Here is an 18650-nt window from a genome sequence, read left to right as displayed (position 1 = left end):
CCTGGACCTCATCGAATGGCTCAAGCGCGAGGACGGTCTTTGCAAACATTTAAACCATACACAATTAAGAAAAGCGGGAAGGATGGTGTCACAAGGCTTGCGTGTCGATTTTTTAATTATGCCTGGTCATGGCATTATTGGTTGGGGTTACAAGTAGGAGTCATTTGGTAGTGGCCCCCGGGCTAAGAGTTGCAGAGTGCATCAAGCCACACTCCAGGCCTGCCGCTAAGGGTCTAGTTGAAGAATTACTTCGACTCCTGTTACGCGGCACTACATCTCAAGCCTCATTCCTTGACCTTAAGTGAACCTCCATGTCAAATAGAAGGTCCAGCGCCTTGCCAGCCGGCGTAGAGTTTATGACTTGAGCAGAAGACAGCTATGTTCACAGGATCACTAAGTCATTGCAGATCATATGCTCCTAAGAAGTCTTTCCAGCTGTACACTGAAGCTGAGGAGCCTGCGAGAGTCCATAATATGGAATACTCAACAACTCCGTCCCTCTAATCTTCCTTCACCGACGCTTCTTGCTAGATCCATTTCTCGGAGTGTCCTTCCTCGCTTTCCGGCGAGCCTCCCATCGACCCCACCCAGCGTCTTGAATATCCTCAGTTGTGATTAGATTCCTCACTCTCAGATGCCGGGACACTGGAGTTTCCAAAAGCCAGTCGATGACACCAGATTGATGCAAGAAGGTCGTCAACACGAACCATGCCAGGGCAAAAGCAATTCCAGCACCTACTCCGACCAGCACCTGTTTAGGTGTGTGATAGTTCAGATAAACACGACTTGCCGCAACAGCGCCTGAGCAACAACATGCCAACAAAGCCAGTAATAGTCTTTCTTGAAATGTTGACGGTGAATAGCTTGTTGAATGATTTGGCACATGCCGTACCAGTAGAAATAGAGTGAGAGATACAGCAAAGAAAGCCACAAATTGAGCATGTGATGAAGGCATACCATAGCCTTTACCAAACATTTCTTGTCGCTGTCAATACGTGGCAGGATTGGAGAGGAACAAAAGACTGACGTTTAGGCCGCTCTTCACGAATGAGCCGTTTGAGGGCAAAATTGAGAGCTTCACAGCTCATTTGTCCTGCAAACATGAGGAAGATTTCCACTTCTCGGGAAGCCCAGATGAGAGTAACGTAGACCACACAAAGCCCTTGTGGGACTAAAGCTAGCCATGCTGATAAATATGACAAGGGATCATCAGGATTCTGTCAACGTGAGTATATTGCTTATTGCATGTGGCCTCTGGAGGTGAAGGGGACAGTACATATCGGACATGCGTCAATGACAATGAAGCGAGAGCAGGATCATCCATGATGATTCAAGTAGTAGATGGAGGAGCAGATGGACGGTGGAATAATCAGAGATGAAGGGATGGGTACAGATGTAACACCTGGCTGCGACAAGACGAGGCTGTACGAGAAGGAGGCGAGAGGGTCGAGGGTGACTTGGTGGCAACTTCCATTTTTGATTGTTCAATAATGTGCATTACCTCATCAGCAACTGCCCACCCGCCAATGCATTTCGGTTGCCCAAATTTGCTTTCTTTTAATCTAGGTATATATCATTCAACATATACACCCCTAATGACTCACTGGTGGCCATCTTTATGCATCTATTGATTCTTTGCCTTCCGCGCACTCTCGTCATTTTTGTCTGTTTGTCAAACTCATAGCTGGGTCCAGAAGTAACGCCACCGAGCTTTTCTGTGAGGATTCGACCGACCATGCGCACCACTGATCTTCGGTGACCTTCTCAGGCTTGATTCATTCGCTTTGTCTTGATTGCCTCCTTCTAAACAATCTGCTTCAATTGAGGTTTTCTTATTGTCAGCCATGCAAACATTGATCTATTACTAGTACAGGAATTTTGTCCGCAGTCTGCGTACAGACATCAATGCCCTGTGACTACGATTTCTCCATCTCCAACACCACCTCTCTCTTTCACACACCTCAGCATGAACGACAACAGCAATGTCAGCGAGGACGAAAGAAGCGAAGAACTCTCATCTGTCGCCTCCATCTTTCCCGAGCTTGTTGCGGATCCCAATGATCCCTACACTGCGACTCTTGATTTGCCTGTAACTCCAATCGAACCTCTTCGCATCCTCTTTCGACCGGCCACAGATGGTGCACCATTGACTCCTCCTACTTCGGCTGAACAAGAGCAGGATAACTTGAATGAGAGACCTCGAGTCCAACAACTTGTCCAGCTTGACTCCCACAATCTGTGTCATTTGCCTCCTGTCACTCTACGAATCACCCTTCCAGAGGGCTATCCAACTACCAAATCCCCAAATGTCTCGCTCTCTGTTTCTCCACCCTGGCTCCCAGAGTCTACTCTGAAAAGATTGAGTGAGGATGTTTCGAGGTTGTGGGAAGAGGTAGGTAAAGATCTCGTTTTGTACACATACATTGTCCATCTACAGGAAGAGGCGGAAAGTGCGTTTAGATTGGCGGGTCCCAACTTGTCGTTATCAAGTACCTTAAGATTGGAACTCTTGGATTTTGACCTCAAGACCAAACAACTGCATTTCGAGCGAGAGACATTTGATTGTGGCATCTGCTTGGAACCCAAGAAAGGTGTCAATTGTCACAAACTTACCTTGTGTGGCCATGTTTTCTGCATCGCCTGCCTGCAGGACTTTTTCAAGAGTTGCATCACCGAGGGTGATGTCGACAGTATCAAATGCTTGTCTCCTGATTGTGGGAAGAATGCATTACCTGCAGCAGAAGGCGACACCCGACCTTCAAAGAGACGAAAGCAAGATCGGACCCTGAACCCCAGTGAACTTCTTCAAATTCCAATTGACCAAGAGCTTATTCAACGATATGTACGACTCAAACGTAAGAAGCGGTTGGAGGCTGACAAAAACACAATCTATTGTCCTCGGCAGTGGTGTCAGGGCGCTGCTCGAACCAAGAGACACCCTAAACCTGTCGATCCAATGAGTGATTCAGTATTGGATTCAGACTCTGACTCAGAGGATGAGCCACCGATTCCCGATAATCTCGAAACCCTCCCCAAGTCTCAACGCTTGTGTGTCTGCGAGGATTGTGACTTTGCTTTTTGCTGTGTCTGTCGAAAAGGATGGCATGGCGAATTCGGACAATGTAACCCTCGCAGCCTTGCAGAGCTTAGTCAAGAAGAAGCTGCCTCTGCTTCGTATATTCAGAAATACTCAACACCCTGTCCCACTTGCAATGTCCGCGCACAAAAGACATTGGGTTGTAACCACATGATTTGTGGCAATTGTAAGACGCATTTCTGCTATCTTTGCTCCAGCTATCTCTTGGCCGACAACCCTTATCGACATTTCAATGACGTTAATAGCCCATGTTACCAGAGGCTTTGGGTTCTGGAGGCCGGTGATGGAGAGGACGTTGATGTTGAAGCACACTTCCGGATCAATTGGGAAGCCGCTATACAAGCACAAGAAGATCAGGAGCAACCTGGTGCCGAAAATGGTGTTCCAGCAGAAGGAGTAGAAGATATCGAGTTTGAACTTGCACAGTTCGTCCGAGACGATGATACATCTGATGAAGAGCCGGCACCAGATATCCGACGAAATCGTGAGAGACATATCGAAATTGTCAATTTTGGAGGTCGTGGAGGTCACAATGCACAGAGATTTCTATTACCTGAACGGGCACATGCTCTGCCTGTACCTGCGCCACCAGCGGCACCCAATCCACCACGTCGACCCCGTGGACGTCGTGGTGGTGGTCAGCAGGGCAATCGGCAACGCGCCATGCGCAATGAACCAGCCCGAGCCAATAGACAAGTGCCGAATCAAGAAGCACGACTTGCAGCAGTCCAACCGGTTCAACCACCAGTCCAAGCACCGGTACTCGCTCCTGCCCAAGATGCAAATCACAATGTTGTCAATGCTGAGGGTCAGCCTTTGCCCGGTGGGTTACCTCTAGCTGCTCCAGGACAAGGCAACAATCCAGGTTTTGCGCAGGGGCTCGAAAGATTTCTCCAGCTCGCGCTTGACGATCAGGAAGATGAGTGGGACAGTGATGAACTCGAAGACGATAATGACGGCTTTGGTGATGAACACTTCCCTGATCCAGAAGTGAGGAGACGGCGGATTCAATGGAACTGACCCGGTAACTTTGGGAGGGACAACTACCTAGCAGGAAGCACGACTATGTGTTGTCGTGACATGCTGGCGCTCATAGAATGGAGGGAGTCAAGATACTCAAACATCAAGAATCGAATTTCGAGTGTGCGACACGGTGCATGAACGAGACGACATTACGAATGGACATGCGCACGACAGAGAAAGAGCTGTACATAGGCATGAGATGAGATCAGGTAAGGTGGTGGAGCAAGAACCATACTCACACAACGCGAGAGACACTTCCACCATGCACGATACTGTATGAATACAACTACTCAAAATCTAAAACGGTCCAAGACTCACCTAGTAGACCCATGACTATTCGTGACAATAGAATCTTATAATCTAATAACCTTGCCAGCCCGATCAACACCCCCACGAAACAACTCTTTAATGACACGGCCGCGCAGCACCGTCTCCTCGACAATGCCCTGCACATGCCGCGGCTCGACGCGACCGTACCAAATCCCTTTGCCGACGAGCGGATGAGGTTGTTGTTGTGGTGTGACATCTGCACCTGCACCTGCATCTGCATTGACCACCACGGCGTTCGGAGGGATATACACAATCACGTTCCCGGCCCATTTATGCCCGCCGACGTGCGAGACCGTGCCGACGTTGATTGGGACTGGGCTTCGGGACTTGGAGTCAGTATTCGGCGCTCCTCCTCCTCCTCCTCCTCCTGATCCCCCGGTCGCCGTCGCTTCCGATGCACTCGCAGTAAACACGCCGGTCTCCGCAACCGCCGCCAGCCCGGACGGGATCTCGCGGTGGCGGCGGTCGATGTACGTCGCGAACTCGCGCTGCAGCAGCGGGCCGAGCACGCCGCACCGCGAGTCGCGCTGGCCGTGGCTGCAGATCAGGATGGTCGGGGTTGTGATGTCAGCGACGCCGATGGGGAGGGTGCTGGCGAGAGAGGCGTCGCGGGTTTTGGATCGCAGGGCGGACGTGCTGAGTGTCTCTGGCGCGTGGATTGGGTGCAGCGTCGTGGGGAGGAGGTATGCTCGTGTGAGGGTCTGGAGGAGCGTTGGGCTCGTGGTTAGACCGCGGAGGTGTTTGAAGGCTGGGAAGAGGAGGGCGTCGATTTGTGGTTCTGGACCTCGATCTGGATCTGGTGGGGGTTGGGTCGCCCTCCTGGAAGAAGAGGGGTTGTGTTGTTGTTGTAGTTCTGGTTGTGCCCAGGGAGTGAATGAGGAGGTGCTGAGGAGGATGTTATTGTATGGCTATTCGGGCATAGGCTTCGTGTGAGTATCAGCGTCTCCTTTCAGGAACAACCAGAAAAACGCAAAAGGCGAACAATACATCGTGGAATTCTCCCCCTCGTCCTAAGATGGCTTTCATCTCCGCGGTGAAGCGTCCCCACGGCGCCGTGTCACGCTCGTCTTCGATCCTGCTGGTCCAGTCTTTGCGGCCCGTGGAAATGAGGAGGTGTTGCGCGTACGGTGACATGGAGCCGTTGAGGTCTCGCGTTCGGTCGATGTCGAGATCTGCCGGTGTCGGTGAGCATTGGCATGTTGGCGAGGGGCATGTTGGGATGACGGGAAATGGTGGTGGTGGTGTTGCGAGGGTTACGTTGCGGCTACGTTTGCCGAGTGCCGATGTCGCCAGACACCGCTTGGATATCTTGTTCATCTCGGCATGACCAGGGTGATGTTGACGGAGTCGTATGATAAGATCTGACCTGTCGGAAAGTGATTTGGGGGAATTAGTTCTGGAGCAGAGTGCGACGAACTGAATGATGCCGCAGTCCGTGATAATGTGAGCAAAGGAGGAAATCCGAATGACGTAGCGAGTCTTGGCTGCCACAGCCTTGCATAACGGCGTTCAGCCTTGTTATCGATCATGGTGAACAGCCGATTGGTAGATTGTTGTTACTATTGTCTTCCCCCTAGAAATCACACATGGCGTGGCACTATATGAGATGATTTCTTGTCTATATGAATGATATCATTGCCACCAAATCTGTTCTATGAGAACCAACGTTTAGTCTCTTTCACCGTCACACGGCTGGAGAATTTGGCTAGAGCAGCGTCCGACATGGTCAAGGGCCACAACCCAGTATAAAACAGATATACCCCAGTCAATAGCAAGGTGTAATAAGCTATTGTCCACTTCAGACCTAGTTCACCATCTCCACCACGTGCATGGATTGCATCGGTATCATCTTTGCCCCTGATGGCGACCGGGGAGAGAGGATGCTGTTCCCTGCGTTTCACTCGGCCCCAAAACCGAGGTAGACCAACCCAATTGCAGAAAGAGTGGATAATGATACATGCATATAGAGATCCGGTCCGAAGAAAGATGAAATCGGCAAACCAGCCGAACAGGGTGGTATATCCAAATTGGAAGAACGACCGTAATAGTGCGGGCAATAACGGGGTGTGAGGATGGGTCAATGTGAATTCGTAGAAATGATGCACATGGGCGATGCCAAAGTACAAGGGTGTCAGGAAGACGATTTTGGTAGGCGAGATCTTGGCTAGGAGGTGCAGAGGAACCAAGACCGAACGAAAGATGACCTCTTCAGTGACGGGGCCAGCGACAAAGTTGCGGTAACCTTGCCAACTGCTCAAACTCTCGACTACCTTTCGACCGCCATGAAAGTCGGACAGATCCTGTTCAATCCAGATCCTTTCAAACAAGGGTCCAAGGTAGAGGAAGAGTGTCAATGCACAAGACTTGACCAGATCGAGAATTGAGAGGGGCCAACAGCCAAGGAAGTGGAGCGAGTGGATGGGTGTCAGTTTGGCTGTCACAACAAGTAAATAGAGGGTCGCTATAGAAGAGACGACACAGGCCAAGGTGACGGTCTGAATGCGAGCTCGGATGACTGAAGGGGCATCCCGATTGAGAGAGGGCGACGGTCGGGTCGCCCTTGACAGATAGAATGGGACGACGTAGAAAAGTGTAACGGCGATCTAGTCCCCGATCAGGTCAGCACCGTTGAGATTTGTCACATGCCGATGCAACTGATGTTGCAAAGAGCAGCTCCAGAGGCATGAAACCGCATCTGAAAGACCATCGTGAGAGGTGAGCAACGTACAGAGAGAGCGGTTGCCGTGGTGGGAGAGATAACAGGCTGGTCTTTTTCTGTGGTGATTTTGGTATCAGCATATCAAATGGTTATCGATAACAGCGAAGAAGAGGTACGAGGTATGAAGCAGGCTCAGGCTTGATGAGACCATGATTGAATCTAGTGGTGGAGGGTTGAAGTGGAGGGGAAAGGGTCGTCTGAGGACTAGTTTCACGACATGGGCATGAGGGGGTTTCTCAACCAATGAATTGGACAACGTACCCTCATGGCCAAAATAGGTTTCCTTCAGCCGATTGAACAGCTCAGTGGGAGCCATTGATACGTGGACAAGGAATTCAGGTATCAAGAAGGGTCGCAGAAGAGATGGCCACAGGTCTAACCAGGTGTTGAGAATCGAGATGCACCGGCAGCTGAGGTGGCAGTAACTGGAAAAGGAGGCTTCAAATGACCGAATGACCAAATGACGAGGAATTTCTCACGTGTCTCACACAAGAATTGCCAACAGAGGGCTTTATTGAAAGACACGCATATCAAATGCACGCCTCATCGACTAAAGAAATTAATATTGAGAGACAGAAGCACAAAGACGGAGTCACGAAGACAGTCAGCGACTCAGCGCCTCAGCGGAGTGATGCCATCCGAGTCTCTGAGCTGGTCGTGGCTTTCTTCAAGTTCACCCCCTACCCCCTGGTCGCCTTCAGATTGACGCGTTAATTTCGCGACCAGCCCTCCACCAGTCGGAGAATTCGTGGCGGAGGCAATTCCATCGGCCAGTTCCACTGTACGAGTCACTACCACTGCGGTGCCACGCGATCGAGAAAGACGCGACCTCCTTGACACACTTGCAATATACCCATCGTCCAGGACCAACTGAGGCTGGGGCATCCAACTCATCCCAGTCACTGGGCATTATTGAAGGTGAACCGTGCCTACCGACTATGGAGAACTCTTCTCGCTGACTCCATCTTCTTACTCCCCTGATCCTTTCAACATCCTCCAAGTAGGACGTGCACTGGCATCTCCTCCACTGCAGACTGGTTTTTGGGGAGCCAAAATCAAATATCCATCTCGAGTCCAAGCCAAAGTCGTTCCTGAATACCAGACACCGAAAAAACCACAGCAACCTCAAGACTTCGCATTCCTCCCTCGGTACAGACCACCTCCCAATTTTAAGCCTCACCGCTCAGTGGGTGCTATCGCCTGTCAATTCGCAGCCTTTTCGCATCTGTGCTGTCATATCAATTTAACTCGCCCTGCAGCGTGCATATGCATATCCGCACCCGCCAGATCCATGTCTTACAATAGCCCGAGCTACTTCGTATCTTTCATGACGCTCGCACATACACCTACTGTGGCCGTTGCTATTTTTCTTCAAGCATAGGCCTCTTAGCTTTGTTGTTTTTGGACACCTCACCTCCAGTCGTTCGTTACTCTAATATCAACATCTCCTTTCCGTCCTCCAGTCACGCCAGATTCAGTTGGCACAATCCGTCAAACCTTTCAATCCCAACTGCTGTCCGACTGTCCTTCAACCGCGCTCTCTTACCATGAGATAACCATGTCCTCGTCCCCTTCGACGAAGCAGAAATCGCCGAAGCGGACCACTCCAGGAAGATCACCTTTGCAGGAAAGATCTCAGTCTCAAGCAAATGAGTTATCGGGGATTCTGGCCAGAGACGGGAGAGTGGATCAAGAGAACTTGACCGTCTACAATTCTACACCTTTTCCTACAAAGGCCGCACACTTTCTTCTCCCCAGCACCCTTCGCAATCAGCGGAGCGGCGCAAGTCCTCTCACCGACGCATTTGGTCTGGCCTTTCAGAGTGACCCGGCCACCAGCAATGAAGGTGATCGGACTCCTAGGAGTGGTTCGGCACAACCAACCGTCAGGCTCAAGCGATCGGTCAAGGCTCTGAGGGATCTATATGAGTCGCAAGGAGAAGACAATTCTCGTCCCTCTACTGCTACTTCTCCGCCACTCCGACCGAGCACCGCAAACTCTTCGAGGTTGAGGAGTGTCAGTTCGAATGACAGTCTGTCGGGGCCCTACGCATGGGAATCGCTTCGTAAAATATCTTCCGACGACTTGGCCCTCCTTCCGTCTTTACCGCAGAGCAGCCGTTTTGTCAAACGCCTATCGTCTCGCTCTTCATTCACCTCCGTCTCCGAGAAATTCGCTGCAGCTTCAAGCCCAAATTATAGGGTGTTGGGAGCGACCTCGAGTCCCAGACCGTTGGCATTCAAGGATATAACCAGCCCGGCTCTTGAGCCGTTTGACGAGATCGAGAGTACAGACTCCATTGAGGGCAGTTCCTCAAGCCCCAACGTCGTTCGACTTGCTCGTACGTCGAGTACGGAGCAGTTCCAGTCCACTGATTCATCCTCAAGTCCAAACGTCATCAAACTGGGAACATCCTCTCCGACAATGCGAGTAAGAGCACCGGACTTCGTTTCTCATTCCCGGTCGTCGTCCACATCCTCGCGAAAGCGCAAACGGTCGGATACTTTGGATAGTCGTTCGTTTGCCGAGCGGGCGGGCGCTAGAAACCCACTGGCTTCGAGCCCTCCCATCAGTAGATATGCAACCTCTGTCACGGTGGCTCAGTCGTCCCCCGCAGAGAGAAATACACCCAGCTCTTCTGGACCCCAAAGTTTCCACCTGAGAGGCCGATCCGTTGATGAATCCAGCCCCATCGTGCACGTGCTAGCTCGGAATCACCCGAACTCGGATGATAGTTCCGTTGCTGAAACACACACGAGCCTCCAAGGAATCCTCAGTTCCAGTCCGCCACGAATCCAATACCCCATAATCCGTGCCCCTCTCATTACACAACAGGTCGGCCTAATCGTCCCTAAACGAAATTCGAGGTCCATGTCCACGGACGCCTCAGCACCCAAGTTTTCTTTAAGACTGTCTGCTGTCCCCTCTGAAGGTTCTTGGACTCGAACTCGACGTGGAAGCCGAGCATCATTTGAAGAGGACGATATCGACGACATCGACGACCTCTTGACCTCTGATGATCTGGCCCCTGCTTCTACTTTCATCATCAATGAGTCCGCCAATCAGTCGATGATTCGGGTGGTCCCCGGATCCGACCTGCACGACCTGGATTCCCATGAAGCTTCTGATGAGGTCTCGGCCCTGCCCTACGACTATGATTATCGGTCACCTCCCCTGAGACCGGTTCGTAGTGGTGGCTACCTCAACTCGTCCGCAAACTCGTCCTTATCCCGAATTAATGCCATGAGACCGTCAACGCAGTCACGACAAAACAGCTTTCTTTCGACCTCCCTTCGTCCTTCTTCGTCCAGCAGTGTGGCCAGCAACATTGTTCCAACCTGGGCCAAACGATATTACTCCGGATTCTACCGGGACTCGTTTAATTACCTCTATTCTAACGGTTCCCATCTTAATCTGAACAATATGCCGAGTCAAAAGGCCAATCCCATACGTCCTAATTCTTCAAAATCTCAACAAAGCACAGCCCCTGTTCATCAAGGAATGACTGAGCGGATCCAAGCATTTTTTACCCCAAAGAAACGACCCAGACTGGAGGCACGAAAGTCACATACACTACCAGGTACAGGTCCGCTAGTATCAAATCCGATTCGCGGTCCAGCAACGGCAGCGATCGCTTCAAATCGTGTTCAATCTTATCCTGCCGCCCGCCGATCCTCAAACCACGGTCGTTCGATATCTGCTCCTCTGCATCCTGCCGATCCACGTGCCCACTGGGCTGGCGTTGTTGAAATCCATAGCACCATTCATGAGGATGGTCTTGGTTCCGAGTACACGATCCGCCAGCATCACATTCGCACTGGATCAAATGGTGATCTCAGCCTCAGCTCCTCCCAATCCGTCATCCATCGCCATGGACGAAGGCAAAGTCGATGGTCTGGCTCTCCTCATCTCCATCACGATCATAGGTTGAATACTGGATCCTCCGTGTCTTTGGGATTTGGATATCCTTTCAATGCTAAAGCCAAATGGAGTGCACCGAGCATCACCGACACGACCTCCAACATTTTTGGTAGCCCCGACCTTCGAACAGCTCAGGTGGTCCTTTTCACCACTGGCTTCCTTTTGCCACTATTGTGGTTCGTTGCTGCCTTCCTGCCATTGCCGAAACGACCAGAGGGTCTTGGGGATCTTGAGAAGCGCGCAGCTGCTTCCGCCCAATACCAAGCACAATTACTGCAACAGCAGCGCTCTAGTCGTCTTAGTGTGCAACAGCTTCACCAGCAGCAACTCGATGTTGCAGAATGGGAGCAAATGGACATCGTTGCAAAATTGCGGCTCGAGAGACATGCTCAGGGCGTTGAAGAATTGAAATTCCAGAATGCGCGGTGGTGGCGAAATCTAAACCGCTGTATGTGTGCTATTGGCCTGGTGGTGATTGCCGTTGTCATCGTACTTGCAGTCCTCGGCGCGAAGGGGGCTTGGTGAGAAGGAGATACTCAAATCATCGTTCACAGTATCCTTCACCTCTCTCGTTCCCGAACCAAACACCACGGCTGGAGCATCTTTCTTGCATGGGAGAAAACGACAACCCTGACTCGGGAACAAGCACTGCATTTCACATTTCACATTCAACCACTTCCATTACACTATACTCTCTGCTTCTTAGCGTGAGTCCACAGGCTCTTCCTGCCGCGGACTTGAACGTTTATTCAGATCAGATTCCCCAATTGCGGCCCTTTGAGCGACTTTTTCTTGCCAGATATTTGTTTATATCTTACTACCTCATTGGATGCGAACTGCATCTCTATTATGTACCTATCTACCACTTCGAGACGAATTTTCTTTCCGCACCGTCACATCCCACTAGACATACCCCACTTTTATATATCTCACATATATTAGATCATATATAAATATTAACGGCCTATCATACACATGAGACTCCCCTTGATTGCTTCTCTACCATCGTTATAACAATCAATGTCCTTGAAACAATGCCAGAGTGCATTGCCATGAGCCTACCACTTGGGCATAGTCGTCTTGTTCTCCTCAAAAGGCCAACCCCCCAACCACCCTGATCGAAAAAAATCCGAGCATTAGCATACATCTTGAGCCGGGAAGTCCGAATTCTGAGTCTTTTATTTGGAAAAAAAAATTAATTTCTTGTTTTGGAAAATAGTCTATCACACTAAAACACTACTGAGTGTATGGAATTGAAAGTTTTTTGTCATCATACGTAGGTAAGTACGTGAAACAGCCTCTGGCATCCGAATAAATTCAGGAATTCACCGAGAACCATGACCCTTCATTTCAACCTCAAGAAAGGGAGAGACCCAAACTGGAAGAAGCATTCCCGCATCTGCGAAGTTTTTCAGATTCCTTCACCCTTGCATCCAACACACTGCCTGCAGCGCCATCCTTGGAGATGACACTGGCCAAGATACCCGCGCGACTGCCACGATGTCATATGTGTCCACAGGATCGTCGTGTATGATCTGGAGAGTCGACAAAAGGTATTTCGAGTGTGAGAAGAGCCTGAATTCACCACAGATGGCCCCCAACGAATAGAATGAGGACTGCTGGGACACGTCTCTTAAAGGCCCTTGGGTTTCATGAGATCAAACATCAACTGCAGAATAGCCCTCCTGCCACGGCTTGATGATACAAATCGAATGGTTATTAAAATCCATCCGGTGGTGATACATGCGGGGCACCATGCCGATGCTGCCTTGAAGTGCACACTTGAAAAAGAATTGAGCCTTGCGAAAAGGCTTAGACTGGAAGTTTGAAGCTCTTCCCTTGGAGAACCCTGAGGCGAGGTCAGTAGAATTTCTCAACGCATCTTTCGCTTATGGTGACTTACTTTGTGTAGTAAACCCAAAAGAAATCGGAGTAGAGAATGGTCTGAATAATGCCAGCCATAACAGGGATGGGATCAAAATGACCCGCCTCAGCAAAATAGCGGTAAATCCAGTTCGGAATGTATAGTGCCCGGTATATGCCAAGGGCAAAAAGATAATGAGTCGTGATCGTTTCCGCCTCGCCCGTCCTCTGCAGCATAAACAATTGTGGCAAAATGGCAACACTTTCGAGCCAGAGAGAGAAAGCCCAGAGGATCTCGGAAATCGACCACTTGTACGGAAAGACGATTGCCAGGACGGCGGCCCCACCCAGCAGGTAGGATACACGAAAGGTGTCAAGGTTCGGGTCGTGGGTAGGCTTGTAGTCGTTCAACATGACGTATAGTGTGTATGCGGAAGAGGCCAAGAAGATGAGTTTGAATATGGTGTTCCACGCACTGTCCGTGAAGGACCAGAAGATGTCTAATGGTGGTCAGTGCGATTCTCTCACGGAATTCATTGATGGTGGTTGCTGACCGAGATACCGAGTGACATAGACGAAAAAGTACAGAGCTTGCGACTTGAATGATATGCCTGCGCATGACTGTGAAGGAGTGAGAATGGCTGTCGATCTGCGGAGATGGAAAGGATTCGTACATTGGACACCCTCATCTTATGGAGAAGGATGAATATGGAGAATAGATGGGAGAGATCGGCTAGAAGCACAGAATGTCAGTTTGGTGCGCTTCATGTCTTCTATGTCAATGATCCTCACCGAGTAGCCTGAAGAGATTCATATTGGGCAAGGATGGCAGCCGTTCGCTGCGCCGCAGGGATATTGGCTCAACGGTCTGCGAAGACTTGAAAGGACGGGGAATCTCGAGTTATGGAATGATCCAAGGAGTGGCGGGACGGAGATGCGGCGTCCAAATGGTACAGATTGTTTGAGAAAGAAGCTGAAGAGCGAAATGTTAATTGACAGGCTGTTCAACAACTTTTTGGCGGAAACACGCGCAGTCGGCGGATGACCTTTTAAAGTTTCCCCCCTTCCACTTTGACATCCGGTCTCCTTTTCCCACTGCCCCAATAATGGCAAAGCTTAGACGGCGGAACATTAGACCCATGAAATGCTCTCCGGCGCAGTACTGCCTCCATCACGCTACAGAGACCACAAACAAGGCTGAGCTCACAAGGCTCGTGCCCCTCTCTTGAGGTCCCTTTTAGTCACGTCCACCTGAAGTTCGATCTTGAACCAAAATACTACGTACATCACGATACCCGAAAAAGGCACTTAGTGCAGGAGAATCAAGCCACGTATCTGATAGTCTATTTGAGAGAGAAAATTTGTGGGAGCTGCAGCTAGTTCGGCCAGTTGCACCCCATCTCTTCATTTTCCGCAAATACCCTTGCGCGCCCCACGATGGTGCCGGACATCTGGGGTCACTGGTATGACTTATGTCCTCAGGACAGTAACTGCTTTGCCCACCAAGGGGCCTTCAGGTACAGAATTTGCCCTCAGCCCCGACATCTCCATCCTGCCTTACTTTTTTCCGAAATTTGTTCCCGTAGTATGCTTTACGGGCTTGTCCACAAGTAACCGAAACCGTTCTAATGCAGTTTTTCCCTTCTAATCCGATAATCCTCCAAATCGAACCCAGTCATGCTTTGTATGCTTTGTAGCTTTTTGCTGACAGAGCCGCTGGTTGTAAAAGAACCTGAAGATGCAATGATGCTTGTCCGAGAAACTGGTTTTCATCTGCCGATGAAACTGAGTCGATGTCATGCCTTTCGGTCTGGTGGTTCAATATCCTTTTCCGTCATGTTATTTCCCGGTCCCGACACCAGCACAATGCATATTCGCAAATGACTCGATACCAACTTGAGTAACTCGTCGACAGCCAATATTATAAAGATAACGCCGCATGATGACCCGCTCAGCCCTTAGAAAACGGCACCAGATATGCTGGGGCAGCCGTGCAAGGTCTATCGAAAGACTTTGAAACAGTAGTTGATGGCGGCCGCATAATTGTCGGTTTTCAATTCGGTGGGGTAGAAGAAATCTCCAGTCCCCAACCATATTCACCCTCCAACATCCTCTTATAAACTCTAGTAGGCTCTGGCTGGAAGAAATTCGAAACATAAGGCACATGGAAGTATCTAAATATGTGCTGGAAAAAAGTACCAGAGTAAACCGGAGGGTGTAGTCATGGGCCTTGAGTAGTATGTCACATGTAGTTCCGCTCAAGCTTAACTTCATAGTCATGCCCTGCAGGATGATGACCCCGTGGTACCTTGTAAATGGGACCTGTGTTGTATGCTGTCGAGGTTGTGGAGTTGTTCACAAATGGATTCACAGAGAACGATAAGCCCGGTGGAGTGGCGTTTGTGCAAGTCAACGGCATGGGTGCGTTTCTACTGTAACCATCATGGGTGTTCAAGGTGTTGCTGCTGGTCAAATTTGTCGTTCGAATGCCGGTAGGATCTTGCGGAGGAAGTGGTGTCATCCAACGATTCTGCTGCTCAAAAGTCGCACTGGTGTTGAAGCCTGCTTCTTGCAGTTGTAAGCTTTCACTGGCATTGTTATTCTTGTGGGTTGAAGAGTTCTTTCTTGAAAATGATTTCGGTGGAGCTTCTGGAGATTGAGGATCCGTCATCTCTTCTGGGCTTCTATCACATTCGGGAGGTGAATTTCGGCTGGTGCCTCTTCGAACCTGACATGTTGGACAAAGTTTGACAAATCGAGAGATGAGCTCTTTCGGAACCCTATCCAAACTTGTCAGCCTCGGAGACATTTTCCATTGGTTAACATCACCCACCAGGAATATGTACGCCTCACGTGAGCAGAGGTTTTGTCACGTCCACCATGCTGACATTGTCTATGTGCCTTGGTGAGAATTTTGAACAGCTTCTCGCGGACGGCTACTGGCTTCCCTTCATGACAGATTTTTTTTCGCTTCTACGAACGATTAATGTTGATCTCTCGATAACCGAATAATACTGACCTCTGGGAGATTAGGATCATTGGGCTGGAGTGTAAACATCTTCTTGACCCAGAATCTGTATTGGCCGTCAGCCAGAGTAATCTTGACAATGAACGGGGCAACTCGCCGAAATTGCGCAGATTCGATGGAAGTTGTTTTCTTATCTATAAGAACCGACTTGATATTGGCAGCTCTACTCGCATGAATCAAAGCCTTGTCTTGCTTCTTGGGAGAAAGATCGTGAACGTAACTGTCGTAACGGTCAGAAAGGTCGGTAAATGAAAGTAAAGGGATACCCACCGCCTCATCAATTCGTCGAACTCGTGAACATCCGGATATCCAACAGGTATAGGGGTGATAGGTTCAGACAGCATAGTCTCAGCATTCGGAGAGCTTTGCTCCTCGGTCAACTCCATAGCCACTACTTCTTGAGTTGAACAATGGAGTGGTGCTGCACTGCTCCTCCCTGCCGAGCCGGTAGTGGTATAAAATGGACGTGAAAGTGGCCTGCTTTGAGAGGGCAGAGTTGGTGCTCTCAAACTCTGGTATTGAAGAGCAAGATCTGGTGCGGGAGGCATGTAGTGTGTTGATGATGGAGTAGCTGGGCCGGGCAGGTAAGCCGTTGAATATCCATCAAGCTGATACGGCATTTGGGGGTTGTAATAGAGATAACCGAGGCCGTTCCCATTCGAATAATGCGACATGCCGAGGTGCTGATTTGGAAAACATAGGTTGAAATCCTGACTAGCGTTCCGAGATGCATAATCAGTCATGGCTAGAATCGCAGCAGAATATGGTCAAACTCTGTGTATCCGGATTGACACAAGTAAAGGTCCAAAGTCTCAATCTGTCACAACTGTCACGGATAAGAGATATGTCAAGTTGCTAGAAGATACTGCTGGAGGGGAAAAAGGACCTCAATAGCCTCTGGACCCCACCGGTGAGTCTATGATCTGTTGAGAACAGGCGGTACAGTAAGTCTCGCGTCAGGTAAGCTAGTTATGGTAGCTGTGACAGAAGAAAAGATATCGAAGGAGTGACAGCAGAAGACAATGAAGTTGAGACAGAGATATTGTCAAGAATAAAATCAGACTTCAAATCTGAAGCGACTGTGGGAAGCAGAACTGCAAAATTGAATCACAGTAAAGCGAGGATTGATATTGAGCGTGAAGAATCGTTGTTAAAAGATTGAAGATGGCCGACGAGTAGGAGAGTTGTACGTCGGTATTGGTTAAGCTCGAGGTGGGGAATTGTAAGTCAAGAGGCAAGTAAAAGTTGCTTGGATAAGGACTGCCGAGTTGGGAAACAGAGACGAGTGGAGAGTGGATGAAAGACAGAGCAAGGTACAGGGTAGGAGTCTCGTTCGAAAACGCAGGCCCTGCGGACGAGGCAGATATCGGGAATCAACGAAGTGGCTGCACTTGGTCGCTCGAGGCTCAGGCTGTCGCAATTTGTGGGTCTTTGCTGCCTTTGCTGAACTTCGATTTGCCTTCCTCTTGCCCACTCTCTTTGCGAGTTTGATCAGTATTCCTAGGACCCGGTGTTGGCATCGGATCGTGCCGTCTCGGTAATCTCGAAGAGAAAAGATTACTCGTATGGTAAAAATCCATAGCAAAGGCTCGAATAGACATGATCGGCCCATGACTATGAGCCTGGGTGTCCTAGAAAATAAATGATCCCGGAAGAGAGAGGCGTACCTTGGGCCAACACAAGTTTCATGCCTGGGGCCAATATGCTGGAGCCGTTAACACGGATTATGAGAATAATGTCTGCGCATGAGCACACCAAAAGAACAGGGCTGAATCCCATATCCCTCATAGTGGGATTGACGCGCTTTCTGCACGATCTAACGGGCCCAACACCACAGCAATCAGGTGGCGTTGGGCATGCTGCCGCATCACGATTGGCTTCATTTGCTGGTTGTATCCACGCTCCACCCCGTGCAGGGTATACTTAGCATGAGTAGTTTGCTCGCGAGTCGGTGATTCTTGGGACACGTTGCAGCAGGGGACAGTGGTTTGTGAGACCTCAAAGCGGGGGCACTTTTGGAAATGAATCATGGCGTTCAGAAACAGGCCTGAGTGCTGCATAAGGATGGCTCAATTTAAGTTGATCCATGCTTTTACAAGATGAGAAGTACCAGGATTTGCACGACTCTGAATGTTTGCTCCACCGACGTTTCCGTTGAAAAATGTTTGATGTAGATCAGATGGCTTCAAGTTGCAGTGGTGCTGGTGGTGGTATGTAGTGGTGAGCAATTCGTTAGGCAAGCCTGCGGGTGGAGAAGATACGAGGTCCAAACATTGCCAAGCCACACGTGATCCATTACGTCGTCAATCCCCAAGTTCATCCCTGTAACCACAAACCGGAAAGTGACATCCAGAAGTCACTCCTGAGCACGACTCCCAGATCTTCTTCTGTGTTTTACAGATGCATGTCAATATGCATGCTGCCAGACCCCGTCACCCTATCATCTTCTGCTCACTGATGATTTCTTCTATCTCTACATATCCCCTGCAGATTAGCCTGCGGAACTGCCTGCATAAATTGTGTTGGTTGGGCCATTTTGATAGCCTTCCGACGGAAAGAACTGAGGGTACCATCTTGTTGAGACTTGATTTCTGAGCTCAGAATTGCAGCATATCCAGTGCTCTGTATCTATGGTCTCCTTCCCCTTTGGACCGCCTCCAGTCTCCAT

The 18650-nt window shown here is 49.8% G+C and overlaps 6 protein-coding genes across 6 annotated transcripts; 2 read left to right on the top strand and 4 right to left on the bottom strand.

Moving 5' to 3' along the window:
* Positions 1-1966: 1966 nt before the first annotated feature.
* On the top strand, positions 1967-4117 carry LTR84_012186 (uncharacterized protein; the record flags this gene model as incomplete). The annotated part of the gene is made up of 1 exon (XM_064855710.1): positions 1967-4117. The coding sequence occupies one exon, from the start codon at positions 1967-1969 to the stop codon at positions 4115-4117; it is 2151 nt and encodes a 716-aa protein (XP_064708370.1).
* A 356-nt stretch (positions 4118-4473) lies between these two features.
* Positions 4474-5767, bottom strand: LTR84_012185 (uncharacterized protein; the record flags this gene model as incomplete). Its single annotated transcript, XM_064855709.1, has 2 exons — positions 4474-5358; positions 5438-5767. The coding sequence occupies 2 exons, from the start codon at positions 5765-5767 to the stop codon at positions 4474-4476; spliced, it is 1215 nt and encodes a 404-aa protein (XP_064708369.1).
* Positions 5768-6102: 335 nt separating this feature from the next.
* On the bottom strand, positions 6103-7485 carry LTR84_012184 (uncharacterized protein; the record flags this gene model as incomplete). The annotated part of the gene is made up of 3 exons (XM_064855708.1): positions 6103-7053; positions 7179-7225; positions 7431-7485. The coding sequence occupies 3 exons, from the start codon at positions 7483-7485 to the stop codon at positions 6103-6105; spliced, it is 1053 nt and encodes a 350-aa protein (XP_064708368.1).
* Positions 7486-8727: 1242 nt separating this feature from the next.
* On the top strand, positions 8728-11616 carry LTR84_012183 (uncharacterized protein; the record flags this gene model as incomplete). Its single annotated transcript, XM_064855707.1, has 1 exon — positions 8728-11616. The coding sequence occupies one exon, from the start codon at positions 8728-8730 to the stop codon at positions 11614-11616; it is 2889 nt and encodes a 962-aa protein (XP_064708367.1).
* A 1287-nt stretch (positions 11617-12903) lies between these two features.
* LTR84_012182 (uncharacterized protein) lies at positions 12904-13643 on the bottom strand (the record flags this gene model as incomplete). The annotated part of the gene is made up of 4 exons (XM_064855706.1): positions 12904-12940; positions 12995-13454; positions 13509-13575; positions 13629-13643. 4 exons carry the CDS (start codon positions 13641-13643, stop codon positions 12904-12906), a joined length of 579 nt encoding a protein of 192 aa, XP_064708366.1.
* Positions 13644-15196: 1553 nt separating this feature from the next.
* On the bottom strand, positions 15197-16368 carry LTR84_012181 (uncharacterized protein; the record flags this gene model as incomplete). The annotated part of the gene is made up of 3 exons (XM_064855705.1): positions 15197-15682; positions 15974-16202; positions 16253-16368. 3 exons carry the CDS (start codon positions 16366-16368, stop codon positions 15197-15199), a joined length of 831 nt encoding a protein of 276 aa, XP_064708365.1.
* Positions 16369-18650: the final 2282 nt, after the last annotated feature.

Source organism: Exophiala bonariae (assembly GCF_035927105.1).
Source record: "Exophiala bonariae strain CCFEE 5792 chromosome Unknown scaffold_7, whole genome shotgun sequence".
In the NCBI taxonomy this organism is placed as follows: domain Eukaryota; kingdom Fungi; phylum Ascomycota; class Eurotiomycetes; order Chaetothyriales; family Herpotrichiellaceae; genus Exophiala; species Exophiala bonariae.
The sequence above is the reverse complement of the archived record's forward strand: the minus strand, read 5'-3'. Positions and strand labels throughout refer to the sequence as shown.